The sequence below is a fragment of the Eimeria tenella genome, genomic scaffold (assembly GCF_000499545.2).
Source record: "Eimeria tenella Houghton genomic scaffold, Eth_scaff6, whole genome shotgun sequence".
NCBI classification, from domain to species: domain Eukaryota; phylum Apicomplexa; class Conoidasida; order Eucoccidiorida; family Eimeriidae; genus Eimeria; species Eimeria tenella.
The window spans coordinates 129957-154417 of record NW_013543423.1 but is presented as its reverse complement, the minus strand read 5'-3'; the positions used below and the strand labels follow the sequence as shown (position 1 = coordinate 154417).

Below are 24461 nucleotides of genomic sequence, written 5' to 3'. Positions count from 1 at the left end.
CCCCCAAGGGGGCCCCCGCGGGGCCCTCCGCCAGCGACTCCGCCGCCGCCCCCGAACGCCGCGCAGACAGCTGCGGGATCTTCAGGTTCAGCGCCAGCAGCAGGAAACTCGCCAGCGCCAGGAAGGCCGCGGGCAGCAGGAACCGCCGCCTCCGCGACGCCGGCTCCTGCTGCGGCGGCCGCTGCGCCCGCCGCGGGGCCCCCGACAGACTCCCGTCCAGAGCCCGCAGCTGCGAAGAAGAGCTCTTGGAGGTTCGCAGAGACGCGGAGGGGTCGCTGGACGCGGGCTCGAAGCTGACGCTGCCTTCCGATGTCGCCTCCAGCTGCCAGTGCATCTTTTTCTCCCAAGTCCGGTCCAGCCCGCGCCGCCTGTGGGGATCGCCGCCCCTCCCGTCCTCTTCCGCGCGGACTCGACCGCTTCAGACGGCCCGCGCCTTCGCCGCGGCTTTCCGCTTTCCCCGCGCTGCGCTGCTGCGCGCCACGCCGGTCGATCCGAGCCTCCGAGTCTCGAACACCCCGTGGGGCACTTCTTGCAAGTTTTGCGAAGTTGAGTGCAGACGCAATTCGCCGCGCCGCGTCTCTTTAAACTGCCGAAGGGTTGCAGCGGCTTCACAGCCTCCCAGCACCAGCAACCGCCAGTTTCCGCTCCCGCATGTTGTGCCGGTCCAACGCAGAAGCCACTCCTATTTCGCCCTCCCGCCTAATTCCCAACACAGCAACTCCGCAGACTTTCAAAACGCAATCAAAACAACGCTCCTTCGCCAAGTGCAAAAACCTTTTGGACCACCGCCGTTGTCTGCTCTCCCCGGAGCTGCCCCGTACATACACTCCCCAGTGCAGTAGCGAGTGATCGGCGCCGCCGCAGCAAACCCCCTTCGATTGCCCCCCATACATTGATCATTTTACTTCTACTACTAAGTTAAACTTCCCAATCTACGAGTTTTCCTTTTTAAACAACAACCACCGGCGCAAAACTCCCAAACTTGCTATTTTACACCGAGAACAGCCTTGCTGTTCTGTTGAGGGGAAACAGGTTCGTGTGTGATGCAACGTACAAGTCCGATCCCCAGCGCTAAAAGCCATTTCTTTCGCAAAATATGAACTTATTAATTAATTTCACACGGAAAAGCGAGCCCGGGGGCTCTACAGCTGCTGCACAGCGCGCGAAAACACTAATGGCGCGGGGAACCAGAGCACCTGCTGGCTTGAAACTGCATACACCTCCGCCCCTTTGGGTCTTTTCTTACTCTGCAAGCCTTTTAAACAGCTTTCTTGCAACTTCGTGGCCAGGGGAAAGCTGTCTAAAGGACCCAGAGGCCCCGCCGGGCAACCCCCAGCTTGTCCAGCTGGCCAGCTTCTTCTTTTCGAGGCCCACGCACCCACACAAGAACTCTCTGAGTCCCAAGTCTTCGCTCCATTTCCAAATGCAACAAAATGTTGAAAGCTTTCCTTTTCCCAAGCTGAACCAGGCCCTCAAGCCGGCCCCTGCACCGGCCCCCTGTGCAGCGGGCGCCGCTGCAGGCGGCTGCAGCACTGCGTTTGATCTGTAAGAAGTCTGTTTGCACTTTTTCGCTAAAATGACTCAAACAAATATAACTTTAGGCCGAAGTTGAAGGCCAAAGAGCCCTGCGAGCGGCGGAGGAGTTCTAAGAAGTCTCAAACAAAAAGCTGAATTTTGCACTAAGTCAAAGTTGTTGAAGACATTAAAAAGACTGCAGAAGTCTTCAAACGTTGACTGCAGAAGATGGGTGGCGGGGGCCCCCGGAGGCGCCACAAAACGTAACTGCACAACAAAGAAGAGCAAGTGCTGTGCGGGTTTGCATGCAAAGAGGCTTGCATGCAAAGAGGCTTGCATGCAAAGGCCTTTGCATGCAAAGTGGATTGCATGCAAAGTGGCTTGCATGCGGAGGCCTTCGCATGCAAGGCGGTTTGCATGCAAAGGCGCTTGCATGCAAGGCGTTAAAAAGCGCCGCAAAGTCCACCCTTCGAAAACATAAAAGTGAAAACCAACTGCTGCAGCAGCAGCAGCTGCTGCAGCAGCAGTTGCTGCAGCAGCAGACAAATAAAAGACACAATTCATAATTCAAATCCACTCAACCAGCTCGCAAGCCACGGCCACATCGCCGTGCCAAGTGGCCCGCACTTACTTCCTTGCATGCAACAAGAAGCCCCGCATGCATGCAACAAGAGGGCCCCGCATGCATGCAACAAGAAAGCTCCGCATGCATGCAACAAGAAAGCCCCACACGCATGCAACGAGAAAGCTCCACATGCATGCAACACTAAACAAGACAGTCCCAGATGCATGCAACAGGAAAGCCCCAGATGCATGCAATACTGAGCTAGAAAGCCCCAGATGCATGCACCAAGAAAGCCCCAGACGCATGCACTACTGAACTAGAAAGCCCCAGACGCATGCAACTTTTCAACAAGAAAGGCCCAGATGCATGCAACACTTCAACAAGGCCCCAACTGCATGCAAGACTTGAACGAGAGGGCCCCAGCAAAGCCCGCCGCAAGGCCCTAGGGAGATCCTATGCATGCAAGTCTAGAAGAAGAGACTGCATGCAAGTCCTGAAAAACAGACTGCATGCAAGTCTTGAAAAAGAGACTGCATGCAAGTCTTGAAGAGCCTGCATGCAAGTCTCCAAGAGAGTGCATGCAAGCCTTGAAGAGCTTGAACGCAAGTCTTCAAGAGAGTGCATGCAAGCCTTGAAGAGCTTGCATGCAAGTCCTGAAGAGCTTGCATGGAAGTGCTGAGGGAGTGCATGCAAGTCCTGAAGAGCTTGCGTGCAAGTCTTAAAGCGACTGCATGCAGGTCTTGCAGAGCTTGCATGCAAGTCTTGAAGAAGAGCTCGCATGCAAGTCCCAAAGAGCCTGCGTGCCAGCCTTGAAGAGCTTGCATGCAGGCCTTGAAGAAGAGCTTGGACGCAAGCGTGGAAGAACTTGCATGCAGGCGCATGCAGGCGCATGCAAGCGCATGCAGGCGCATGCAGGGGGCCTCACTCCGGGACGTGGTGCGTGAGGTCTGGGAACTCCTCGAGGATCTGCCAGGCCGTGATCCTGTGGGCCTTGTTGGGCTCGAGGAGCCTGGCGATGAGCTGGGCCCACCTGTGGGGGACTTTGGCTGCAGCGAGTTTGGGCCAAAGCACATCTGAACGGACCTTTTGCTTGAGAAGCCTCTCGGCGAGGTCCCTGGCCCGGGCGCGGGGGCTCTTGGGGGCCCCCTGGCCGTAGGGGGCCCCGCTGCCGGTGAAGAGCTCGAAGAGCAGCACCCCCAAAGACCACAAGTCGCTGTTTGCATGCGCCATCGTGTAGGGGTCCTCGTAGGGGGCGGAGGGCCGCAGCGCCTGCTGCGGCTCCTGGTACTGCGGAGTGGTGGCTGTGAGGCTGCCGAAGGCGCGGCCGAAGGCCACGCTGGAGCCGAAGTCGCTGAGGCAGAAGGCGCCGTCGGGCTGCAGCAAAACGTTGGCCCACTTCAAGTCGTTGTGGCTGAGGCCGCACTGCTGCACCTTGAGCACCAGCTGCAGCAGCCGCTGCGCCACGTAGTCGCGGCTCTGCTGCAGCGCGCCGCTGTCTTGTTTCTGCAGATCCGCCAGCGATCCGCACATCTTTTCCATCAACTCCACGTGCCCGAACACGTAGTGGTCTTCGGAAACTGAAAACTCCGGAGAACTTGCAATTTCCGCGGTGAAAAGCGGCACGGCGAAGCCTTTCTTCGCAGCCACCAAGTCCGCAGGCACGTTGCCGCAGGCCTGCCGCACCGCGTCTTCCTCCGCCACCATCTCGCTCTTCACTTCCAGAAACAAAACTTCCGAATTTTCAAACTTCCGAACTGCGTCTTTGTGGTACTTGCGAATGCGCATCACCAGCACGCCCCCGGCCTCCAGGTCCTCCACCTCCACCGCCAAAGTTGAAAAGCCCTCCCCCAGGACTTTGCAGATCCGCACGAGACGCGGCACGTGCTGCTGCTTCGCCATGCTGCTTATCGGCGCCACGTGCTGCAGCGGAAGCACCATTCCAATTAGTTTGTTTGAAGTTCCTTTCGAAATTGCCTTCGCCACGCTGCTCGCGCACGCCAGCTCCCGCCGCGACGGCACCCGCGGCTGCTGCACAAACCGCGCAGCGAAACTTGCAATTGCTGCTTTCTGCCGCCGCAGCTCCGGAGACAAAGTCTTTTCAAACTGCTCCAGAGACGGCAAACCCCACGAGTCGTAGTCCCAAGGAGGGTCTGACGGCGAGCTCGGCTCCGCAGCAGCAGCAGCAGCAGCAGCAGCTCCCCCGGAGGAGGACTCTCCTGCTTCCTCCCAGGACGAAACGCCCTCCGCCGCGCCCCCCCGCTCCTGCTGCTGCTGCTGCTGCTGCTGCTCCCGCCGCCTCTCCAGCGCCGACGCGCTGCTGTAGGGCAGCCACAGGTCCTCCCCGAACCCGTGCTGCAGCCGCAGGCCTTCGGAAGAAGCCGCCAGAGATCTGCAGATGATCGTGTAGATCAGCACGGTGGCCACGGCGAAACCCACGTAGTGCAGCCGGCTGGGCCCCAGCTGCTTCCCGTGAGCTGCTGCGCGGTGGCTCCGGGCCCCGAACTCCCCCTCTTCAAGTATTGCGTTTGCAAAACCGCCCCGCATCTTGCCGCGAGGGTGGATGCCGCTGGCGCTGCGGAAGATGCGCTGGGCCTGCCTGCTCATCGCCGCCGGCCCTCAGGCCAGAAAGCTGCTCCTGGAAGGAAGCAAAAATACCCAAATTACCTTATTTAGCACCGGACTGAAAACGACGGGCGTGGGACGAGAAACGCGCCATTAATTCATCGACACCATTTGTGCAAACGGCCGGCGGGAAGCTCGTGGCCACATGCCTACGCTGCGGCGCAGCACACCACTCACACCGCGAAACTTGAACGCATTCCAAAACTTGGCAAAAATATAAAAGAACGAACTGCCTGCATGGCTCCGCAGAGGCGTTTCCGACAGGTTCCCGCCTCCTGCTGAACGACAGATCGACGTTGCCTCCGGGGGTGCTGCCGTCACCGGAACTTCCCACCCAGCTACGGGTGTGTCGAACTCAACTAATACAAATAAAATAGGGATTATTTTACGCTTTGTTGCCGAGCTACCTATTGCAGTAGGAACACAAGTCGGAACCGCGTGGCGGGCGGCGCAGCGGCGGATTTCCCTTTTCCTGGCATTCCGGCCTGTGGAGCGCGGGGGTTGGGTTCCTCGCAGATGGACCCGTTTTGGCTACTCTAGCATCCCCTTCATATTATTCATTTTCGAAATCTACTTCCTGTGTCGGACAACTCGAAAGGACGATGGGAGTTTCCTCCTCCAGACACTCGACAACGCCTTCGGAACGGCTGCAGTGAAGTCGGTGCTCTGGCGCTAGGCACTACAACGAACCCCAGAAGTCCCCCTGAAAAGTAAAATGCACCAACATAAACACGTTCCGAGTGCAATGCCGCTGAAAACTCCAGAAAAAAGAGGGCACTTCGCTGGGTTTGGCTGTTCCTACTTTTGTGCAAGGAAGGATCTGGGGCTGGCAGCAATGGGGCAGAGACTCCGTGCAATGCACGGTGCGAGTTCCCGCGCTGCAGAGCGATTAGGGCTCTTTTTTCGCCTAGTTTTTGAAAATCACTTTCCCGAAATTGTATATTTTGCTCCTCATTTGAGAAATACGTGCACGTGCAATTTGGAAGGCCACCTGTGTTGGCCACCACTTCCGGTATTTCATCAAGCAATTCCGAACTTTCCTGGCTACAGCCGGTGCACCGCCGCGCAAAGTGCCGCATTCGCCATTCTCTGCTTAAGTAAGGGGAAGTTATCGCGGGTTCTGAAATATAGTCCCACTGGACGCGGGGAAGGAACTTCGCGGGTTCTTCGGTGCCACTAAATAGAACACTAGCGAATATACGCAGATATATATATGAAAAGCCTTACGAAAGACAAGGAAATGGGAAAGCGCCGGCCCGATCATCTAAAAGAGAAGAAATTCAGCGCAAGACCCGCCACGTGCAAGAAAGTAGATTTCCAAAAGCTACGAACACGCCCAAAGTGGTCTTAATGTCGCACAAACTGCAACAAACGATGATTTAAATAATAATTTCATTGAATTTACTTCCAAATTCTGAAGGAAACCTCATTTTTCTGTCGAACAAGAGGCTGTGTGGTCACTTTCGTCTTCCACATTGCGGCGGCGGAGGCTCTTCACACTTTCAAGTGCTGGGAGGTCTCACCAGCCAAACAGCATGTTTAAGATTAACTCCGTCATAACTCCTCTTTTATTTTCTGAATTTCATATTATCTTATCGATCTTTCAACGGGAAAAGCTGCACTAAGTTCAGAAGTTGAACTGAATTTCGGGCGGCCCAGCCGAAGCTCCTGGCTGCTTAAGAAACCTATTAAACACGAAAAGCCAAGCAAGTCTGCAGTGAGGTTCTAGACCTCAGCACAGCGAAATTAGATCTTATTTGCATGATTTCTGACCTTTTTAAATGCAAAACGACAACTTAAAGGACAATAAAGAGCCACCATTGAGAAATAACCTTCTCTGAGCGATGAAGAACTGAAAAACAACTTGTTTCGGGACGTACACAATTGATAAACAACCTGTTTTGGAAGATTCAGAAGGGTACGGGAAGATTTTGCATTCAGATTCAAACTCAGATCCAATATCAAGTGACGAAGGCAGAAAGTTCTTCCTTAATTCTCTTGACAGCTCTTAGATCTTTATTCATCTTTCCTTACTGCTTATAAAAAGGAACACCCTGTTGATTCATTTGGAACGGCATGCAACTGCATGTGCAAGACTCCACAGAATGGCCTTCTGGCCAAAATGGACCTAGGCTTTCTCGTCTTCCCCCCACACATCTAATTAGTTTTTTGCTTTCTTCTTTTTTTAATGTTCCTTGTGAAAAGTGTCGCCTTTTACTCTCCTCAGCAGTGCCTTGAAGTCCCTAATCTTGTGAAGTTGAGTACGCCAACGCTGCAGGCGCAGCCCCCTGCCAGCTTGGGAAAGGCGTCTAGAAGGCTTCAGTTGTGGTATTTATATGCACTTGGGACGCACTTTTGGAGCTTTAAATGAACCAAAGAAGAACAGTTTTAGTCTTTGTAATGCATGCTGCAGGTATGCGTAGGGTGTCCCAGTTCTTTTCCTCCTGCCACTGTGCGTGGGAGCAGCAGGCCTCGCGATCCCCCACCAAATTGGCCGCGATTGTGTTCCTATTTTAAATATTTCATTTTGTTCTGTAATTGCATTGATTTATAGTTGGTGCTTTCGCGTTGTGAAATGCGGTGATGAGCGTTCGGCCCTGCATCAGCAGCCATTCGTGTTTCTGTCGTGCGTTGGGGCTTGTTTGTCTGTAGGCCGCAGAACATTAGCGGCGAACTAATGTTGAATTTTTTTGCGCTTGTAATGAATTTAAATAATTCGTTTTTCCCAAATAGAAGGCCAGACAGGAGGAGGGCGGATCTCTCCTGGCGCTGGCCGGCTGAGTTTGGCGTCTCGCCGTGCATGCGGTTCTTCTTGCATCGAAGTGTCTGAATTTCTGCGTTTGAATCCCACAACAAACTTTGCGCATTTTGCAAGTGGAGCCTAAGATCTGGCGAGTTGGCGGGCGCGGCTTGCGGCGGGCGTTGGGGGTTTTTCGTGCGGAGTTTCGCGGGCGTGAGCGTTTGGCGGCGGCGGCGATCCGTTCCTTTTTAGAGCTTTCTGCTCGTTTTTGGGTCGCTGGCTTTGCAGTTAGGTTTAATGCTGTGAACTTCGCGGCGAAACATTCCGAGTTTCTCCGTGGAATCCCGAAATATTCCGCGCGATGGGTCTGTTAAGCGCGGCGCGAGTTCTCGCGGCCGCGGGCGCGCTGGCTCTCTCCGGCTGCTTCTTCTGCTTTCCCCCGCATTCCTTTCAAGTTTTTGAACTTCTTTTTGCTGCTGCTGAGCCTTCGCAGCCGGGAAACTTGTACGCCACCCTCGGGCTGCAGCGCAGCGCCTCGCCCACCGAAGTCAAGAAAGCCTACAGAAAGCTTTCCATGAAGTTCCACCCCGACAAGAACAAAAGCCCCGACGCTGAGGCCAAATTCAGGGAAATCTCTTACGCCTACGAAGTCCTCAGCAATGCAGAAAAAAGAAAAGTCTACGACACCCAGGGCCACGCAGGCTTGGAGCGGTACTGCTGCTGCTGCTGCAGCTGCGCCTGCTGCTGCTGCTGCTGCTGCTCTTTGTGCTTATTTTGCACCTGCTGCTGGTTTTTGCATTTGCTGCTGTTGCTGCTGCACCTGCTGCTGCTGCACCTGCCGCTGCTGCTGCACCTCCCGCTTAACGTGCTGCTGCGACTGCTGCTGCTGCTGCGCAGGCTGCAGCAGGGCGCGGGCCAGGACTCTGGCCACCCCTTTGATGTGTTTTCGGAGTTTTTTGGGGGGTTTGGAGGGTTTGGGGGTTTTGGGGGTCGGGGGGTTCCGCGGGAAACCCCACAAGCCCCCAGCAGCGTGCTGCAGCTTCCTGCTGCGCTGCAGCAGCTGTACGACGGCGCGCTGCTGCAGTTCAGCTTCTCGCGCCCAGTTCTCTGCATCAATGCAGAAGATTGCATGCAGCAGCAAAAGGATTGCAAGGGCCCCGGAGTTCGCCTCTTCACGCAGCAAATGGGCCCCGGATTTATTGTTCAAAACCAAGTCCAAGACCCTTCCTGCGTCGACCAGGGAAAGGCCTGGATCCGCGGATGCAAAGTAAGCCAAAAACCACGATTTAGGGTTTAGGGTTTAGGGCTAGGGTTCAGCGGTTCGGGTTTCGGCGTCGGGGGTTGGTCTTGGGGGCTTGATTTGCGGTCTAGCGCTTAGGGCCTGGTGGAATTCAGGGCTGAGGGTCTAGGGTTCAGGGCTTAGGGTTTAGGGTTTAGGGTTTAGGGTTTAGGGTTTAGGGTTTAGGGTTTAGGGTTTGCGCGCAGGAGTGTCCGAGCGGGGTGACGGAGCTGGAGTCGATAGAGCTGACAGCAGCAGTGGAAAGGGGAATGAAATCTGGAGACAAAATTATTTTCGAGGGAATGGGAGAACACAGAATAGGCCACGAGCCGGGGGACTTGGTCCTCGTCATAGAGGAGCTGCCGCACCACCGGTGAGCTGCTGCTGCTGCTGCTGCTGCTGCTGCGGGTGCGGGGGCTGCTGCTGCAGGGGCGCGGGCTGCTGCTGCAGGTGCGCCGGCTGCTGCGGCAGCAGCTGGGGGGGTTGGGGTTTTAGGGTTTAGTGCAGGCTGCTGTAGCAGCAGCAGCAGCGGCGGCTGCAGCAGCAGCAGCAGCTGCTGCTGCAGCAAGCCAAGTTTAGTGAATTGCTGCTTCAGTGGCTTTTAGAAATGGCCGGAAGCTAAAGTGGGGCCCCCAGTGCATGCACTGCAGCGGCAAAAGGGAAAGTTGTAAACTTTGTTGATTGGGAGTTCAAATGAATTGCAAAAGGAGAAATAAATTAAAACTGAGCAGCAGCAGCACTTAAATTGCGCAAAGTGGGGGAAAAGGGCGTTTTATGCACGCACTTCATGCATGCATTTGGTGCATGCGTTTTGCATGCGTTTTGCATGCGTTTTGCATGCGTTTGCGCATGCCTGGGGTGTAGGTACACCCGGAAGGGCGACGACCTGCACATGAGTTTGCAGATCGACTTGAAGGAAGCATTAGTTGGATTTGAAGTGAAGTTTGAACACTTGGACAAGAAAGAAGTGGAAATAAAACGAAAAGAAGTCACGAAAGATGGCGAAGTCCTCAAAATAAAAGGAAAAGGAATGCCAAAAAAACACAAGTCCGCAGCCTTCGGGGACTTGTTCATTTCCGTCAAAGTCAAATATCCCAAACTGTTGAACGCGAGGCAAAAAGAGCTCATCAAAGAGGCCTTCGAAGGCCTTCCTGCTGCAGCTTTTAGCTAATTAATCAATTAATTGATCAATTAATTAATTAATCGATCAATCAATTAATTAATTAATTAATTAATTAATTATTTAGTTTTGAATCTTTTCTTTGGAAGGGCCGCATGCAGTGAACGCGCTGGGCAGCAGCGGCCGCCCCCGCATTTGCCGCTGGCGTTGCGGCGGCGGCTGCTGCAGCAGCAGCAGCGGCTGCTGCTGCTGCAGCAGGAAGAGGGGCGGGACTAGCCGGAGCAGCAGCAACCCCTGCACTGTCTAGACACTCAGGGCCATTTGTTTGCTGCTTCCCCACACCCCCCCGTGGCAGTGGGCAGCAGCAAAACTGCAGCTGCTGCTGCAGGCTGGCCGCTGCGGCTTAGCAGCAAGACTGCAGCGGCTGCTGCGGGCTGGCCGCAGCAGCTTGCTGCAGACTCTCAAGCCCAGTTGACAACTCCAGCAGCAAATGCAACTAATAATGCCATTTCTTATCCTAATAATTGCCAGGCTACTCCTGCGCCCTTATTGCTTCTCGACTGCAGCTCTTCAAGCAGCAACGGCAGCAGCAGCAACTCTTAAAGCAGCAGCAGCAACAGCAGCAGCAACAGCAGACACCGACTTTTTCCGGAGCTCTCCAGAGGCTTAGTTCGATTTACTTTCTATAATTCAAATAAAAGTGTACAATTCAAATAAAGGTGTATAATTCAAATAAAAAAGTGCAGCAGAATATTATTGAAAGGGCAGACGGAGTCGAATCTGTTGGCGCTTAACCGCGGAAAGCTGGGGTGTACGTACACCTCGGGGTGCAGCGCACTGCGCCGGGTGCGCGCGGCTGTTTGCCACTTGAACGTTTTGAGCGACTTTTGCGAAGAAAGAAGTAAGCTTTTAGTTTTTAATGCGCATTTTGCGAAATGAAAGGCAAACTTTGTTAAGTTTGATCAAACTGAAGAAGATCTGTGTTTGAAAAGCCCAGCAACGCAGCAGCAGGGCTGCCTGGCTCGCACTTTGGCGGCGCCCGCGGAGCCGCGGGTGTGCTGCTGCTGCGCTGCCGCTGCTGCGCCTCTGCTGCTGCCCTTCCGGAGCAGCAGCAGCAGCAGCAGCAGACCACTGGTCCAGTGGTCTGGTCCACCGGTTCCCCACCCCGCGGGCTCCCGGGACCGCGCGAAAGCCGCGTTTCCCCGCGCGGCCGCGCGCCGCCCCTCAGCAGCAGCAGCAGCAGCAGCAGCAGCAGCGGCTCAGTGGTGGGGCGAAAAGTCCAGCGTGGTGTGGGGCCGGCCGGCGGAGTCCCTGTAGCGCGCAATCTCGCAGGGCGTGAAGGCCTCTTCTGCTGCTGCTGCTGCTGCTGCGCACTCGCAGGGGTCCACGCGGGTGACGAAGGCGTTGGGCCACTCGGGCGCTGCGTCTCCAGGCCTTCTGCGGCGAAAGACACTTCGAACAGGAATTGGAATTGCTTTGAAAGCCCCCGAACTTCCGAACATTGCATGCGAAACAGCAGCAACTCCCGCGTCCCAGCCGTCCCCAAAGGGCACTCCGAAGTGCAGGGGCCCCGGGGGCCCCGGGCGGTACCCGTGGGGCCCCGGCTGCGGCAGTTCGGGGGCCGCTGCTGCTGCAGCAGCAGCAGCAGCAGCAGCAGCAGCAGCTTCTGCGCGCCGCCGCGCTGCGAAGAACTCCTGCGCTTTGCTCTCCACCGGGGGCCCCGGCAGCTCTTGGAAGCTCGAGTAGAAGCCGGAGTTTGCGCCGGACCGCGCCCGCTGCAGCTCCTGCTGCAGCATTTTCTGCAGGTTCGCGCGAGTTGCTGCTGCACACAAACCCCCACAACTGCTGCTGCCTCGCTGCTGCTGCTGCTCCCGGCACCACGCAGCCCAAGCAAACAGAACCAACGCACTCCACAACCCCCCCAAAAAGCACTTCCGCAGCAAACGCCTTCGTGCAGCTAACGCTGCAGCAGCAGCAGCAGCAGCAGCGCGAAACCGCAGCAGCGGGAGGGGAAGCTGCTTCGCAGATGCTGCGCAAAAGCTTGAATTTGTTTTGGAGAGTGAGCTGTTGTTTGTCTAAGTTGAAAGGAAAGCGCTTTCAGTGGTCTGGACCACCGGCGTGTTCGCTGCAAACTGCTGCATCGAACTGCTGCAGTGGGAAGCAGAGCCGCTTGCTGCAGCAAAGCGAAATAAACTCACCAAAGAAGAAATCAGTTGAAAGGAAAAACCCAAAATTAGTGAAAATACCTCTTTAGAACTCTGCTTTCCCTTGATTTCAACCAGCTGCAGCGCCACTGCAGCAGCCGCCAGCCGCACCAGCAGCAGCAGCAGCAGCAGCAGCAGCACCACACAGTCGAGCTGTCTAGCAGCCTGGGCCGGCGGCTTTTACCGTTCAAATTCTTCAAAAGGAATTTATTTTAGTTTTGTTTTCCTTTTAATTCAATTTGAAACCAAAATTCAACTTTTTCCGAGCCAAATTGGCTTTGCACCGCCGGCGCCGCTGCCGGTGCAGGCTCTCGATGTTCTTGCCAGCCTGGTGTCACGACAGCGCAGCTTTATTTCTTTTCATTTATTTCTTTTCATTTATTTCTTTCATTTGTTTCTTTTCGTTTATTTCTTTTCATTTTTTTCATTTTTTACTCTTTTAAACCATTCCATTAAACCATTTCGCGAGTGTGTTCCGCAAAGACGCACGGGTTACCTCGCCCGCCCCGCCACACACACCGCTGTGCACAAGTAAATGCAAAAAGGTTTATATTTGAACATATTGTTTTATTTTTATATATTTTAAATTCATAATTATTTGTTTTTAATTCATAATTATTTATTTTAAATCCAAAAAGCTGAAATTAATCCAGAAAGCCAAAGCTGCCATTACTCGCACACCACCCCCACACCCACACACACCAAACTGCTGCTGCTGCTGCTGCTGCTGCTGCTGCTGCTGCTGCTGCTGCTGCTGCTGCTGCTGCTGCTGCTGCTGCTTCCATATTGAGACTAAGTTCTACTACAAATTATTTTTTAAATTTAGAATTTAAAATATCCCAAAAGAAATAAAACCTCAAAGCTTTAAAGCCTGCCCGCAGCCACGCCCGGGGAGCCGCCCCACAAGCCACTTGGCAGCTTCACCCGCTCCAGCCAGCCACAGCTAGCCACCGCTAGCCACAGCTAGCCACAGCTAGCTACAACTAGCCACAGCTAGCTACCGCAGCTAGCCGCAGCTAGCCACAGCTAGCCACAGCTAGCTACAGCTAGCCATGGCTAGCCACCAGAGCTAGCCACAGCCAGCCACAGTTAGCCACAGCTAGACAGAAATAGTCACAGCTAGCCGCGGCTAGCCACAGCTAGCCACAGGTAGCCACAGCTAGCCACAGCTAGCTGGGAGGTGCAGCAGAGTTCAAGTGTTAGGAGAAGTGGCATTTACTCAGCTGTACGTACAGCAGAGTAAATGCCACTTGCCAAAAAGGTCTTTTTGAAAAGCAGCAAAGAGACACTTGAGGTTTAAAATGGAAACTTTTAAAAGAAAAATGAAAACTTTAAAAAAGTGAAATGAAAAAGAACAAGAAATTCTTTATTTTGTTTGCTTCCTAAAGTTTGCATTGCCTGAACACCTGCACAAGGCTGCAGCAGCCGCTGCAGCAGCAGCAGCAGCTGCTGCTGCGGCGGCGGCGGCGGCGGCGAAATTATCTAAGAAAATTCACACAGGGGTTTGCTGCTTGCAATTCTGGAAATGTAAAACCTAGAGGCAATTTTCGAAACTTGCTGCGGCTTTGATCAACCATTTAGGGTTTAGGGTTTAGAGTTTAGGGTTTAGGGTTTAGAGTTTAGCAGTCTCTGCGCCTGTTAGTGCATATTCACAGTGCCGCCCAGTGAGCTCGCGGGAAGAACTCTCCAAATGGATTGCTGCTGCTGCTGCTGCTGCTGCTGTCTTTGCTGCTGCTGCCGCTACTGCTGTTTCTGCTGCTGTTTTTGCTGCTGCTGCTGTCCGTCTGAGTGCCGCAATTGCCGCAGCAACAGCAGCAGCAGCAGCAAAAGCCCACTGCGGCTGCTGGCAGCAACTCGTGTGTCTGTGTGTTGTTGCTGCTGAAAATAATAATGGGCAGCAAATTCAAAAGAAATATAATTCTTGAAATTTATTTTTACTTTTAAAAGCTGCATCTTTTTTGCTTCCTCTTATTCCCCGATTCTTTTTTATGCATTTAAATGTTTTCTTTTCAATTTTGTTTGTTTCAGACCCAAACCCTAAACCCTAAACCCTAAACCCTAAACCCTAGAGTCTAAACCCTAAACCCCAAACTCTAGACCCGCAGCGTGAAACGCTGGACGCGAGCCTCGAACCCCAAACCCTAAACCCCAAACCCACTGCATTACGTCTCCGACGTCAGCCCAAAACCCTAAACCCTAAACCCTAAACCCTAATCGTTGATGCGAACTTTAAACCAAAAACCGTTTAAAAGGAAAAGTTAAAACCTTCCGTACTGCGGGGCTTTCAAGCCAGTGTCTGTACCCTTTGTGAATTTTTTAGTTTTGAATTTTTTTAAAAACTTTTTTCTCATTTCGTTCTTTCATATTTCATTTTATTTCTTTTTGCGCCTTTTTATTTCTTTTTATTTCTTTTATTCTTTTTATTTCTTTTTATTTTCTTCATTTTCTCCCAACAAACCCTCAAAGCTGCACAAGAGAAAAAAAGTGAAATTCAATTTCGCCTTTTCGCGGAACTCAAATCCGCAAAGTGCTTTCCGGTGTACGTACAACTCAGCACTCTCCGCAGCTGAGTTCTTCTCCGAATTGAAAAGCCAAAAATGCTTTTAAACAGAGCCGTAGTAGTCCACTGCTGCTGCTGCTGCTGCAGCTGCTGCTGCAGCTGCTGCTGCCGCTTCCGCCGCAGCTCCTGCCGCCGCCTCTACTGCCACCTCCTCCCCCGCGGCCGCGCTGCTACTGCTGCTGCTGCTGCTGCTGCTGCTGCTGCTGCTGCTGCTAGTTGTCGCGGTACCTGGCGAGCTCGAAGGGCGTGAAGGTTTCCTCGGGAGCAGCACATTCGCAAGGGTCCACTCTTGTGACAAAAGCATTTGCCCAATCGGAATTTAAATCTCCTTTTTGTCTCTTCTTGAAAACAGGCCGTGCAGCAAGAGGAACAGCAGCAAAAGCTGCGCTGCAGCCGAAGAGCGCTGCAGCAACAGCAGCAACTCCGGGGTCCTTGTCGTCGGAAAAAGGGTACCCGAAGCCCAGGGGCCCCGGGGGGCCCCCCTCGAAGCGGTGGGGGGGCCCCCGCGGCAGCTCTCTCTCGTGGATTATTCTTTTGCTGCTGCTCTTTTCTCTTTCCAAATAACTTCGGAAGTAATCTCCTGCTGCTGCAGAGTCCAGGGGCCCCTGCTGCTCCTCGAAGTGCGACAGAAACACCCCGCTCGAAGCTGCTGCCAGCCCGGCAGCAGCAGCAGCACCCGGCGCCTCCATCGCCCCAGCAGCAGCAGCAGCAGCAGCAGCAGCAGCAGCAGCAGACTCCAAGGGAGAAGCTTGAAGAAAGAAGATGAGGGAGACACGAAGGCCCTACAGCTCCGCTTTAATGCCACAGACAGACAAGCAGCAGCTGCAGCAGCACACACACACCCACGCACTCAACAAAACACCAATGCAGCAGCAGCAGCAGCAGCTGCAGCAGCCGCAGCAGCAGCAGCAGCTGGCGTTCTGGGCAAGCGTGAAATGGAAAAAGCAACAAGAGGGGAGATAAAGGATGGGTGAAGGAAAAAAACTTTGGGAAAAAAACAAAAATAAAAAAAAGTTCAAAAGTGGCAATTGCTCTTTGCTGCTGCAGCTGCTTCTGTGTGTTTTGACTCTTTATCTCGTTTGGAGCAGTTGAATGTGATTTCCAGAAACCCTAAACCCTAAACCCCAAACCCCAAACCCTAAACCCTAAACCCTAAAGCCCAACGCTAGACCCTGGATCGGAAACGGGGGGACGGAGAAGACCGCGTTTGTCCAGCAGCAGCGACGAGAAGAGAAAAAGATGGAGAAATAAAGTTAAAAAGATTTTGAAGGAAAAGATTTGAAGAGAAAAGAGAAGCAGCAGAAGTTGCAAAAGGAGAAGAGAGGAGCGCGTCGACTCACCGCTGGTCCAGTGGCCCCAAGGGTGCAAAAGAAACGTCTTTGTTTACCGGGGAAAAAAGAAATGAATTTTAAATTCAAAAACCAAAAATCGGAAAAAAATTAAAAGTGATGCAAAAAGTTGAACGGCGGATGCAGAAACCGCTGCCGCTGGTGTACGTACACCCCAGACCAGCACCCGCGCCGGTTCCGCCGCCGCAACTCGAGGTGTCGCGACCGGCCAATTTTCGCCTGAAATTCCAATTTCGGGGGTTTAAATTAATTTAAAATTAAAAATAATTCCTTTTATTTCTTGAAAATACTTTTTTGAGCCTCCATTCGCGCAGAAACGCCCAGAAACACCCCGCGGGCTCGACACTCGCCGATCTTCCACTTTCGCTCTTCACTTCTTACTTTTCCGCTCTTCAATTTAAATTGAATTCCACAAATTTATTTCATTTCAATTAATTTCAATAAATTACACTCGCGAGACGTCGCTGTAGAGCTTCCAGAGTATGTCTACTGCGCTGCTGCTGCGCAGCGGCTCTCTCGAGTGCTTGTTACTGCAGCTGTTGCTACAGCAGCAGCTGCTGCTGCTGTTACTGTTGAAGCTGCTCCTGCTGAGGCTGCTGCTGCTGAGGCTGTTGCTGCTGAGGCTGCTGCTGCTGAGGCTGTTGCTGCTGAGGCTGTTGCTGCTGAGCTGTTGTTGCTGCAGCTGTTGCTGGTGCTGACGTTACTGGAGCTGTTGTTGCTGCTGCAGCTGCTGCTGTTGCTTTTTTATTTACGGTAGGCTCTGCCAGCATGAGTGTGAACATGCTGTACAAGCCCTAAACCCTAAACACTAAACCCTAAACCCTAAACCCTAGAAAACTGAGGGGCGCCGACGAAGCAGCAAAACCACGACTGAGTCGGCCTCAGCAGAATAAAAACTTTTATGAAATAAAATGAAAATAGAAGAGGACTTCGTAGGGCCTCCAGCTCAGAAGAGAGCAGCGGCAGCTGCTGCTGCTGCAGCAGCTGCAGCAGCTGCAGCAGCATAAATAGCAGCAGCAGCAGCAGCAGCAGCCGCTGCTCCAGCTGCAGCAGTAGCGTGTCTCCTTCTGTCTCTTCCTACCTTTAAATGCCATTTCAATTAAAACCTTTTTGATTTAAAATTAAATATCTCTTTCGAGCTTTAAGCTGCTGAAGTTTGCAAGGCGGTGGTCGTAGTCCCCTAGCAGCAGCAGCAGTAGCAGAGCAGCAGCAGCAGCAGCAGCGGCAGCAGCAGAGCAGCAGCATTGAATACAAAAGCACCTAGAGCAGTTGCTGCTGCGCTGGCAGCAAAACAATTTCCATGGTTTGTCGAGCTGCCATTTAAAAAACGAAAAGAAAGAAATAAAAAAAGCAAAACAAAAGAAGAAGTTTTATATTAATGGCATTTAAATTGTCTTTTCCACTTTCTGAAAATCTCGAAACTGTGTGGGGTCTTCAGGTGTATGTACACCTGAGTTCATATTTGAAGAGTACTTTTGTGCCTTCACATTTACAAATAAATCCATTTCTTCTTTTTTTTAATTTATTTTTATGAATTATTTAAATACAAATTTACAAGTATGAATATATGCAGAAGCTCATCCCTAGACTTGTGTCTTTGGTGAAAAAGGAGTTAAAGTTCTTTTTTATTTAATATTTTCTTATTTTCGGATTTTATTTATTAATTTATTTATTGATTTCATGTGTTTTCTGTTTATTAAATTTCGCAAAAAATGAATTTATGGAAAGTTTCGGTGAAGTGGGCCTTTTCAGGTGTACGTACACCTCAGTAGTGCACAAGAAATTCAAAACTAAAGGGCAAAATAAGCAGCAAGCAAAAAGTAGAATAATGAAGTTCTGAAAATGGAAATAAATAAATAAATAAATAAATTAGAAAGCAATAAATGCAAATAAGAAAAAATAAATAGCGAAAAAACAAACTTCATTGAGCAAAAGGAAAAGAATAAATTGGCACTCAGTGGAGGTAATATGAAGAACAGAAAAACGAAATAAAAAAGAAAGAATAAAGAACTGAATTCCGAATAAATAAACGACACAATTGAGCAAAAAGAGAAAAAGAAGAGAACAAACAACAAATCTCCACTGGGTTTATTTATTTTTAGAAGTCGCAAAAGAGGCAGGCACCTGCGGTGTACGTACACCTGCTGTCCCCCTACTTTTCTCTTTCCCCTTTTTTGTTTTCGCATTTCTTTTTATTATCCCCCCGCATTTTTAATTTACTTTTTGTTTAATTTTGCCTTTCTTTTATTTCCGAATTCTCCCAATTGTCTTTTATTCTTTTCTTTAATTCTCTCCCTTTTTGTCTTTTCGTATTTTCCAATTTTACTTTTTTTCCCTTTTTGTCTTTTTCTTTTTTTGCCTTTTTTTTCTGTCGAATTTATGGTTCTATTTGCTCTTCATTTCTTAATTTCTCATTTATTTTCTTTTATCTTATTTATTTAGTTTTTTGTTTTTCCTTTTATAAATCTGTTTGACTCTTCATTTATCTCTTGCTTTACTTCCGTTCTATTTTTTTTTCATCTGGGTTTGTCTTTTCTAAACCCTAAACCGTAAACCCCTCCAGTCCCAAATTCCTTTATTCTCGCACCCAAAACCCTAAACCCTAAGCCCTAAACCCTTCCCTCTCCAAGTGCACTAAACCCTAAACCCTAAACCCTAAACCCTAAATCCTAAACCCTGCTAAACCCCAAACCCTGAACCCTAAACACTAGATCCTAAACCCTAGGCCGTAGACCGTGAAAATGGGTTTATCTGTCGCTTCACTCCTTACTTGAGGCTGGCTGTTTGGAGGTTTGTTTTGCTTTCTTTTTCTTTCAAACAGGAAATTAAAAGAAAAGAAATGAAGAAAAGATCTTAAAATGAAAAAAGAAAAACTACCGAAAAATGCTTGAAATGGAATTCAGGTGTACGTACAGCAGCGAGCGGCGCTTTCCCTGCAGCAGCTGCTGGCAGAGGCGAAAAGGTTGGAGAGAAAAACCCGCGGAGTCCCAAACCCTAAACCCTAAACCCTAAACCCTAAACCCTAAACCCTAAACCCTCGCGGCGGGGGGCTGGGCCTCCTGCTGCTGCCCCGTGAGCATCGAAAACCCCGCCTTGGAAAGGGCCTGCAGCCGCAGATAAATGGAGTTGATGTTAAACCCTAGCCAGAGTCCCAGCAAAGCCCCAAACCCTAAACCCCACCAAAACCCGAAAAAGGGTTTTTCACTTTCCCGAATTATCTCGTCAATCTCTCGAGACGCCAAGTGCTGGCTCACGCCGAGGCCCCCCAGCAGCAGAGCGGGAATGAAGAACCCCATTGCAAAGGCCCCAGCAGCAGCAGCAGCAGCAGCAGCGGCAGCAGCGGCGGCGGCAGCAGCAGCAGCAGCGGCGGCGGCGGCGAGGGTTTGCTCTCAGGGCCAGCCCGCGTCCAGGAAGCCCCACAGAACAAGGATCAGCGGCTAGGGTTTAGGGTTTAGGGTTTAGGCGCGGCGGGGGAGGCGGCAAGATCCAGCGGACCAGGGGAAAGAGGAAACATGAAAACAAAGGGAAACAAAAACGATCTGCGGAAAATTAAGCTGAGACGGAGAATAAAATGCAAAATTCCGTTGATTCGAAGTCTCAATTGAAAAGAAAAAACTGAAAAAATGACCAAGTTGGAGTTTTCGTGCAAAAACAGATTCAGGTGTCTGTACACCCGAAGCCCGTGAGCGGCGAAACGCGAAACGCAGCGAAGACCGAAAGGGCAAAAACGGGAATTTGGAGCCCTCAGAAGCTGGAAGAGAAGTAAAATTATTCAAAATTAATAAATTTATTTACATTTAATTCCATTAGTTTCCAGTTTTCCTTCTTTGCAGACACATCAGTGACCAGCCACCAACCAGGTGCATGTACACCTCAACTTCCCGCCACCAAACTCCAGATCCCGAAGACACTTTTTTCATATTCATTTATTTCACGAATTCAAATTTCTTCAACTGAATCCAAAAAGAGGCCAAGAACCCCCGCCAGAAGACCCACGGTCAGCGGCGGACAGCGGCACCTTCAGGGCTGAGGGCTTAGGGTTTAGGGTTTAGGGTTTAGGGTTTAGCAGCCCAGAAGGGCCTTTTGTTCTTCTCCTGGCGGCCCCTCTACATCCAACACCTCCCTGAGTCGTCCGTTTCCCTCCTTCCCCAATACGGAAGCTCCGGCAGCTAGGGTTTAGGGTTTTGGGTTTAGGGTTTAGGGTTTGAGGGAAGTGTCGATGGCTCTGTCACCTTCCGCGAAGAACATTCTATCCTGGGCCGCCGTTGCCATCGTGGGTGAGACGTTCTCCTTTTTGTCCCGGGTTTAGGTTTTAGGGCTTAGGGTCTAGGGTTTAGGGTTTAGGGTTTAGGGTTTGGCTGCTCTGGGGCAGGGCCTCTGACGCTGCTGCTGTTGCTACTTTAATTTCTGCTGCTGCTCGGCTGCAGCATTGAATTTTGTTTGCTGCTGGTTTGTTTTATTTTGTGGCCTCTTCTTTTCTCCTTTGCGCATGCCTTGGGGTTTAGGGTTTAGGGTTTAGGGTTTAGGGTTTAGGGTTTTGGGCTGCTCTGCGTGCCGCGTTTCGTTTTCGCTGCCGCCTGCGCAGCAGCTGCTTCGACTCCCCAATAAAATAAAAAGCAAATAAACAAAACGATACTAAATAAATAATAAATATATAATTAAATAAATAAATAAATAAATAAATAAATAATTTGCTGCGCAGGTGCTGCTGTGCCCCTGGGCCTGTCTTTGCTGCAAGTGTCCATGTGCGACATCCACGAAGAGGCTTTGCTGCAGCACGAGCAGTCCAACAAGTTGAGAGAAGAAATTAAAAACATTCAAAGAAAACAAATCTAAACAACTGCTGCTGCTGCTGCTGCTGCTGCTGTTGAGGCGCAGCAGCGGCAGCCAGAGCGACGCGGCTGCAGCGACAGGGCAGCAGCAACGGCAGAAGCAGCAAGCGCGCGGAGAGCCTCAGCAGCAGCAGCAGCAGCAGCAGTTGCAGCAGCATCAGCAGCAAGTACCCGGGCGGTGACAGCAGCAGCAGCAGCAGCAGCAGGAGTGTGTTTTCTGTGCTGCTCCCTGAACCTCAGCGACAGAAACCGAGCCCTTAGCGGCAGCAGACCCTAGGGTTTAGGGTTTAGGGTTCAGGGTTTAGGGTTTAGGGTTCAGGGTTTAGGGTTTGTCGCCTTTTTACGCTGCTGCGTACAAAGCCCAGCTTTTCGTTGCAAGTGCAACAAAGAACCTAAATTCAACTTTTGTTTCTCTTTATTTATTTATTTTTTATTTTACCATTAATTGGTTTATTTCAATTAAATAGTATTTCTACTTGCAGCAGTTAAATGCGGCTCTGCTGCACAAGCAAGAGAAGGGTTTAGGGTTTAGGGTTTAGGGTTTAGGGCCTAGCGGACTTCGAAGGCGCCGCTGTGGCGTAAATCATCGGGGTGCACTCTGTTGAAGAAATGAGACTTTGGGGTTTAGGGTTTAGGGTTTAGGGTTTAGGGTTTTAGGATGAACTTTAGCTGCTCAGGTTTTAGGGTTTAGGGTTTCAAGCTCTCCTGCAACTGTTCAGGGTTTAGGGTTTAGCGGTTAGGCTTGGGATTAGGGTTTCGGGCTCAACTCTTGACCACGTTCTCTGCTACTCATTAATTCCAGACTTTAGGGTTTAGGGTTTAGGGTTTAGGGTTTAGCTGAACTGCTCACTGAGAGCCCTGAGGCTTCAAGGCACTCTACATGCAGATCTGTATGAGCGAAAAGGAGAAAAAAACGAACAAACGAATAAAATTAATTAAATTTATGAATTTAATTTAATTTAATTTAATTTAATTCAATTTAATTTAATTAATTTGGCCAAAATGATTCCATTTGGCTTCTTTTTCGGCTGTTTGTACAGCCGATCGACTTGCCGGTTTCGCCCTCTCGAAATGCTGAGGTGTCCATACACCTCAGCATTTCCACTAAGGCATTTGGCTTCGATTTTGTTCTTTTCAATTTCATTTTAAATTATTTATTTAATTAATTGGGGGCAAAAACGAAAATACCCAAATTGTTGAGGAGGGGCCCCATGCTGGGGGCCCCTGATCACCAGCAGCAGCAGCAGCAGCAACGGCAACAGCAGCTCCGTATGCAGCAAGACCTGCAGCCGTATGCAGCAAGACCTGCAGCAGCATCTACACATGCAGCAGCAGCGAATGTGTAGAGGCAGCGGCAGCATCAGCAGCAGCAGAATCAACAGCAGCTGCAGCAGCGCCGACTGGGGCAGGATTAGCAGCAGCAGTTGCTGCAGCAGAATCGACGGCTGAGGCAGCAGCAACAGGATCAGCAGCAGCATCAGCACCAGCAGGGTCAAAAATATCAGCAGCAACAGCTGCAGATTCAGCAGCAGCAGCAGCAGCAGCAGCAGCAATTCACAATGTTCTGCTGCCAACAGCAGCGGCTCTTCCCGCGTGCCCTGGGCATGAGGGGGCCCCCAGCACTCTGTAAACCCTTACTGCAGCACAGCAGCGCAGCAGCAGCAGCAAGAGCAGCAACAACAGCTGCAGCAATTGCAGCAAGAGCAGCAACAGCAGCAGCAGCAACAGTAGCAGCAGCAGCAGCATTGAGACCAGAACCAGCGACACGACCTGCAGGAGCGGCAGCGGCAGCAGCAACATCGCCAGCCTCAGCAGCAGCAACAGCTGCAGCAGCAACAGCAGCAGCAGCAGCAGCAGCAGCAGCAAATTCGTGTAGCTGTCGCTTCTCTCGGCTGCTTCCCCGTCAGCTGCAGCAGCCTCGGTGTACATACACCTCAACGCCGCACTGCCCTCGAGGCAGCTTCTCAAGGACTCTCCATACAAACAGCAGCAGCAGCAGCAGCAACAGCAGCAGCAGCAGCAGCAGCAGCAGAAGCTCTTTAGGCTCTCTGGAGGCACTGGGCGCTGCAGAGCAGCAGCAGCAGCAGCAGCAGCAGCAGCAGCAGCAGCTCGCCTGCGGCGAGGATCCCGAGGGTGGCCCTGGGCGTGCTGCTGCTGCTTCTGAGTTGGGATTGGAGAAAATAAAAAGTTTGGGGAATTTAAATTATTTAAATTATTTTGAAAAGGAAAAAAAAGAAAAAAAGAATTTTAAAAACTGCTCGGGGCCCCACACCATGTCTCTAGAGGCTTCTGCTGCATTTGCTGCTGCTGCTGCAGCGCAGCAGAAGCTGCAGCAGCTGCAGCGGCCGTCGGCCCCGCGCCGCAGGCGCAGAGCAGCAGCAGCAGCAGCAGGCGACGCAGCAGCAGCAGCAGCAGCAGCAGCGGGGCCGCGCCTGCTGCAGCCTGCTGCTGCTGTTGCTGCTGCTTTCAGAGCAGCAGCAAATAATGCCAGAAATGAAAAACTTTGGAAGGGTTTAGTGCGGCGGCTGGCTCTTGTTGCTGCTGTGCTGCAGCCGCAGCAAATCGCCACCGCACTGCATGCAGCAGCGAGAGTCAAGTAAACCCTAAACCCTAAACCCCAAACCCTAAACCCTAAGTGCGTGCTGGCGCGGGAGCCGCAGAGGCGGGAGCAGCGCCGCACAAAGAAAAGCAAAAATGCAGGTGCAGCAAATTCGAAAGCAAATTAGGGTTTAGGGTTTAGGGTTTAGGGTTTAGGGTTTAGGGTTTGTGCTTACAGGTATAGAGATGCGCGTTTGGTGGAGGTGATGTCTCCTCTTATTGTCAAGCAAATAGAAGATTTTTCCGTCAAAGGTCCCAAACCCTAAACCCTAAACCCTAAACCCTAAACCCTTGTCTTCTTTTCTGGCCCGCGAACGGCGCCTATAGAATCTAACGAGCCTTGTGTTTTGCTGCCCACAAGGGTTTGGAGTTTAGAGATCGCCGCTCGAGGTTCAGGGTTTAGGGTTTAGGGTTTAGGGTTTAGGGTTTAGGGTTTAGGGTTTAGGGTTTTCAGATATTGCGTTGCTGCTGAACGCTCTGCGGAAACTGGAACTGCCAAAGACGGACATCATTGAGCTGCTTGTCAATCAGGTAAATCCTAAACCCTAAACCCTAGACCCTAAACCCTAAACCCTAATCTCTAAACCCTAAACCCTAAACTCTCCTGGCGGTCTTCTTCAGTTTTTCTGGGGGCTCAGCAGCGTCAAGCCAGGACCAACTTATGCTGTCGCTGCCGCTGCTGCTGTTGTTGCTGTTGCTGCTGCTGCTGCTGCTGCTGCTGCTGCAGTTTTGCTTCCACTTTGGAGAAGCAACTTCTCAGGATTTGTGTCTCATGGCGAACAGCCTTTCTTTCTTTTACATTTATCACACCAGGTGAAAATAAATAAATAAACAAATAAATATATAAATAAAATAATAAATAAAATAGATAAATAAAATGAATAAATAAATAACTAAATAAAATAACAAATGAATAAATAAATAAAGAAATTATAATCCAGGTAATAGGGATAATTGCGAATAGATGTGAATAGTTCTAATGAATTGGTTAGTGGCGCTGCCGCTGCTGCTGCTGCTGCTGCTGCTGCTGTTGCTGCTGCTGCTGTGCTGTTCGCTGCTGCGGGTGCAGCAGAAGCT

At 51.2% G+C, this 24461-nt stretch overlaps 7 protein-coding genes across 7 annotated transcripts in view; 3 read left to right on the top strand and 4 right to left on the bottom strand.

Annotated features, from left to right (window-relative positions):
* Window positions 1-3001: 3001 nt before the first annotated feature.
* On the bottom strand, window positions 3002-4684 carry ETH_00020585 (uncharacterized protein; the record flags this gene model as incomplete). Its single annotated transcript, XM_013377665.1, has 1 exon — window positions 3002-4684. One exon carries the CDS (start codon window positions 4682-4684, stop codon window positions 3002-3004), a length of 1683 nt encoding a protein of 560 aa, XP_013233119.1.
* Window positions 4685-7803: 3119 nt separating this feature from the next.
* Window positions 7804-9892, top strand: ETH_00020580 (DnaJ protein, putative; the record flags this gene model as incomplete). Its single annotated transcript, XM_013377664.1, has 4 exons — window positions 7804-8153; window positions 8340-8709; window positions 8928-9094; window positions 9586-9892. 4 exons carry the CDS (start codon window positions 7804-7806, stop codon window positions 9890-9892), a joined length of 1194 nt encoding a protein of 397 aa, XP_013233118.1.
* A 1208-nt stretch (window positions 9893-11100) lies between these two features.
* Window positions 11101-11637, bottom strand: ETH_00020575 (PhIL1, related; the record flags this gene model as incomplete). Its single annotated transcript, XM_013377663.1, has 1 exon — window positions 11101-11637. The coding sequence occupies one exon, from the start codon at window positions 11635-11637 to the stop codon at window positions 11101-11103; it is 537 nt and encodes a 178-aa protein (XP_013233117.1).
* A 3180-nt stretch (window positions 11638-14817) lies between these two features.
* ETH_00020570 (uncharacterized protein) lies at window positions 14818-15294 on the bottom strand (the record flags this gene model as incomplete). Its single annotated transcript, XM_013377662.1, has 1 exon — window positions 14818-15294. One exon carries the CDS (start codon window positions 15292-15294, stop codon window positions 14818-14820), a length of 477 nt encoding a protein of 158 aa, XP_013233116.1.
* A 1226-nt stretch (window positions 15295-16520) lies between these two features.
* On the bottom strand, window positions 16521-16724 carry ETH_00020565 (uncharacterized protein; the record flags this gene model as incomplete). The annotated part of the gene is made up of 1 exon (XM_013377661.1): window positions 16521-16724. One exon carries the CDS (start codon window positions 16722-16724, stop codon window positions 16521-16523), a length of 204 nt encoding a protein of 67 aa, XP_013233115.1.
* A 3449-nt stretch (window positions 16725-20173) lies between these two features.
* On the top strand, window positions 20174-20790 carry ETH_00020560 (uncharacterized protein; the record flags this gene model as incomplete). Its single annotated transcript, XM_013377660.1, has 2 exons — window positions 20174-20231; window positions 20657-20790. The coding sequence occupies 2 exons, from the start codon at window positions 20174-20176 to the stop codon at window positions 20788-20790; spliced, it is 192 nt and encodes a 63-aa protein (XP_013233114.1).
* A 1555-nt stretch (window positions 20791-22345) lies between these two features.
* Window positions 22346-24461, top strand: part of ETH_00020555 (uncharacterized protein) — a gene marked incomplete at both ends in the record, with an annotated part of 6268 nt that continues 4152 nt past the window's right edge. The window contains 3 exons of the mRNA XM_013377659.1: window positions 22346-23382; window positions 23563-23636; window positions 23839-23915. Coding sequence (XP_013233113.1) covers window positions 22346-23382; window positions 23563-23636; window positions 23839-23915 — 1188 coding nt within the window. The remainder of the gene's footprint in view (window positions 23383-23562; window positions 23637-23838; window positions 23916-24461) is intronic.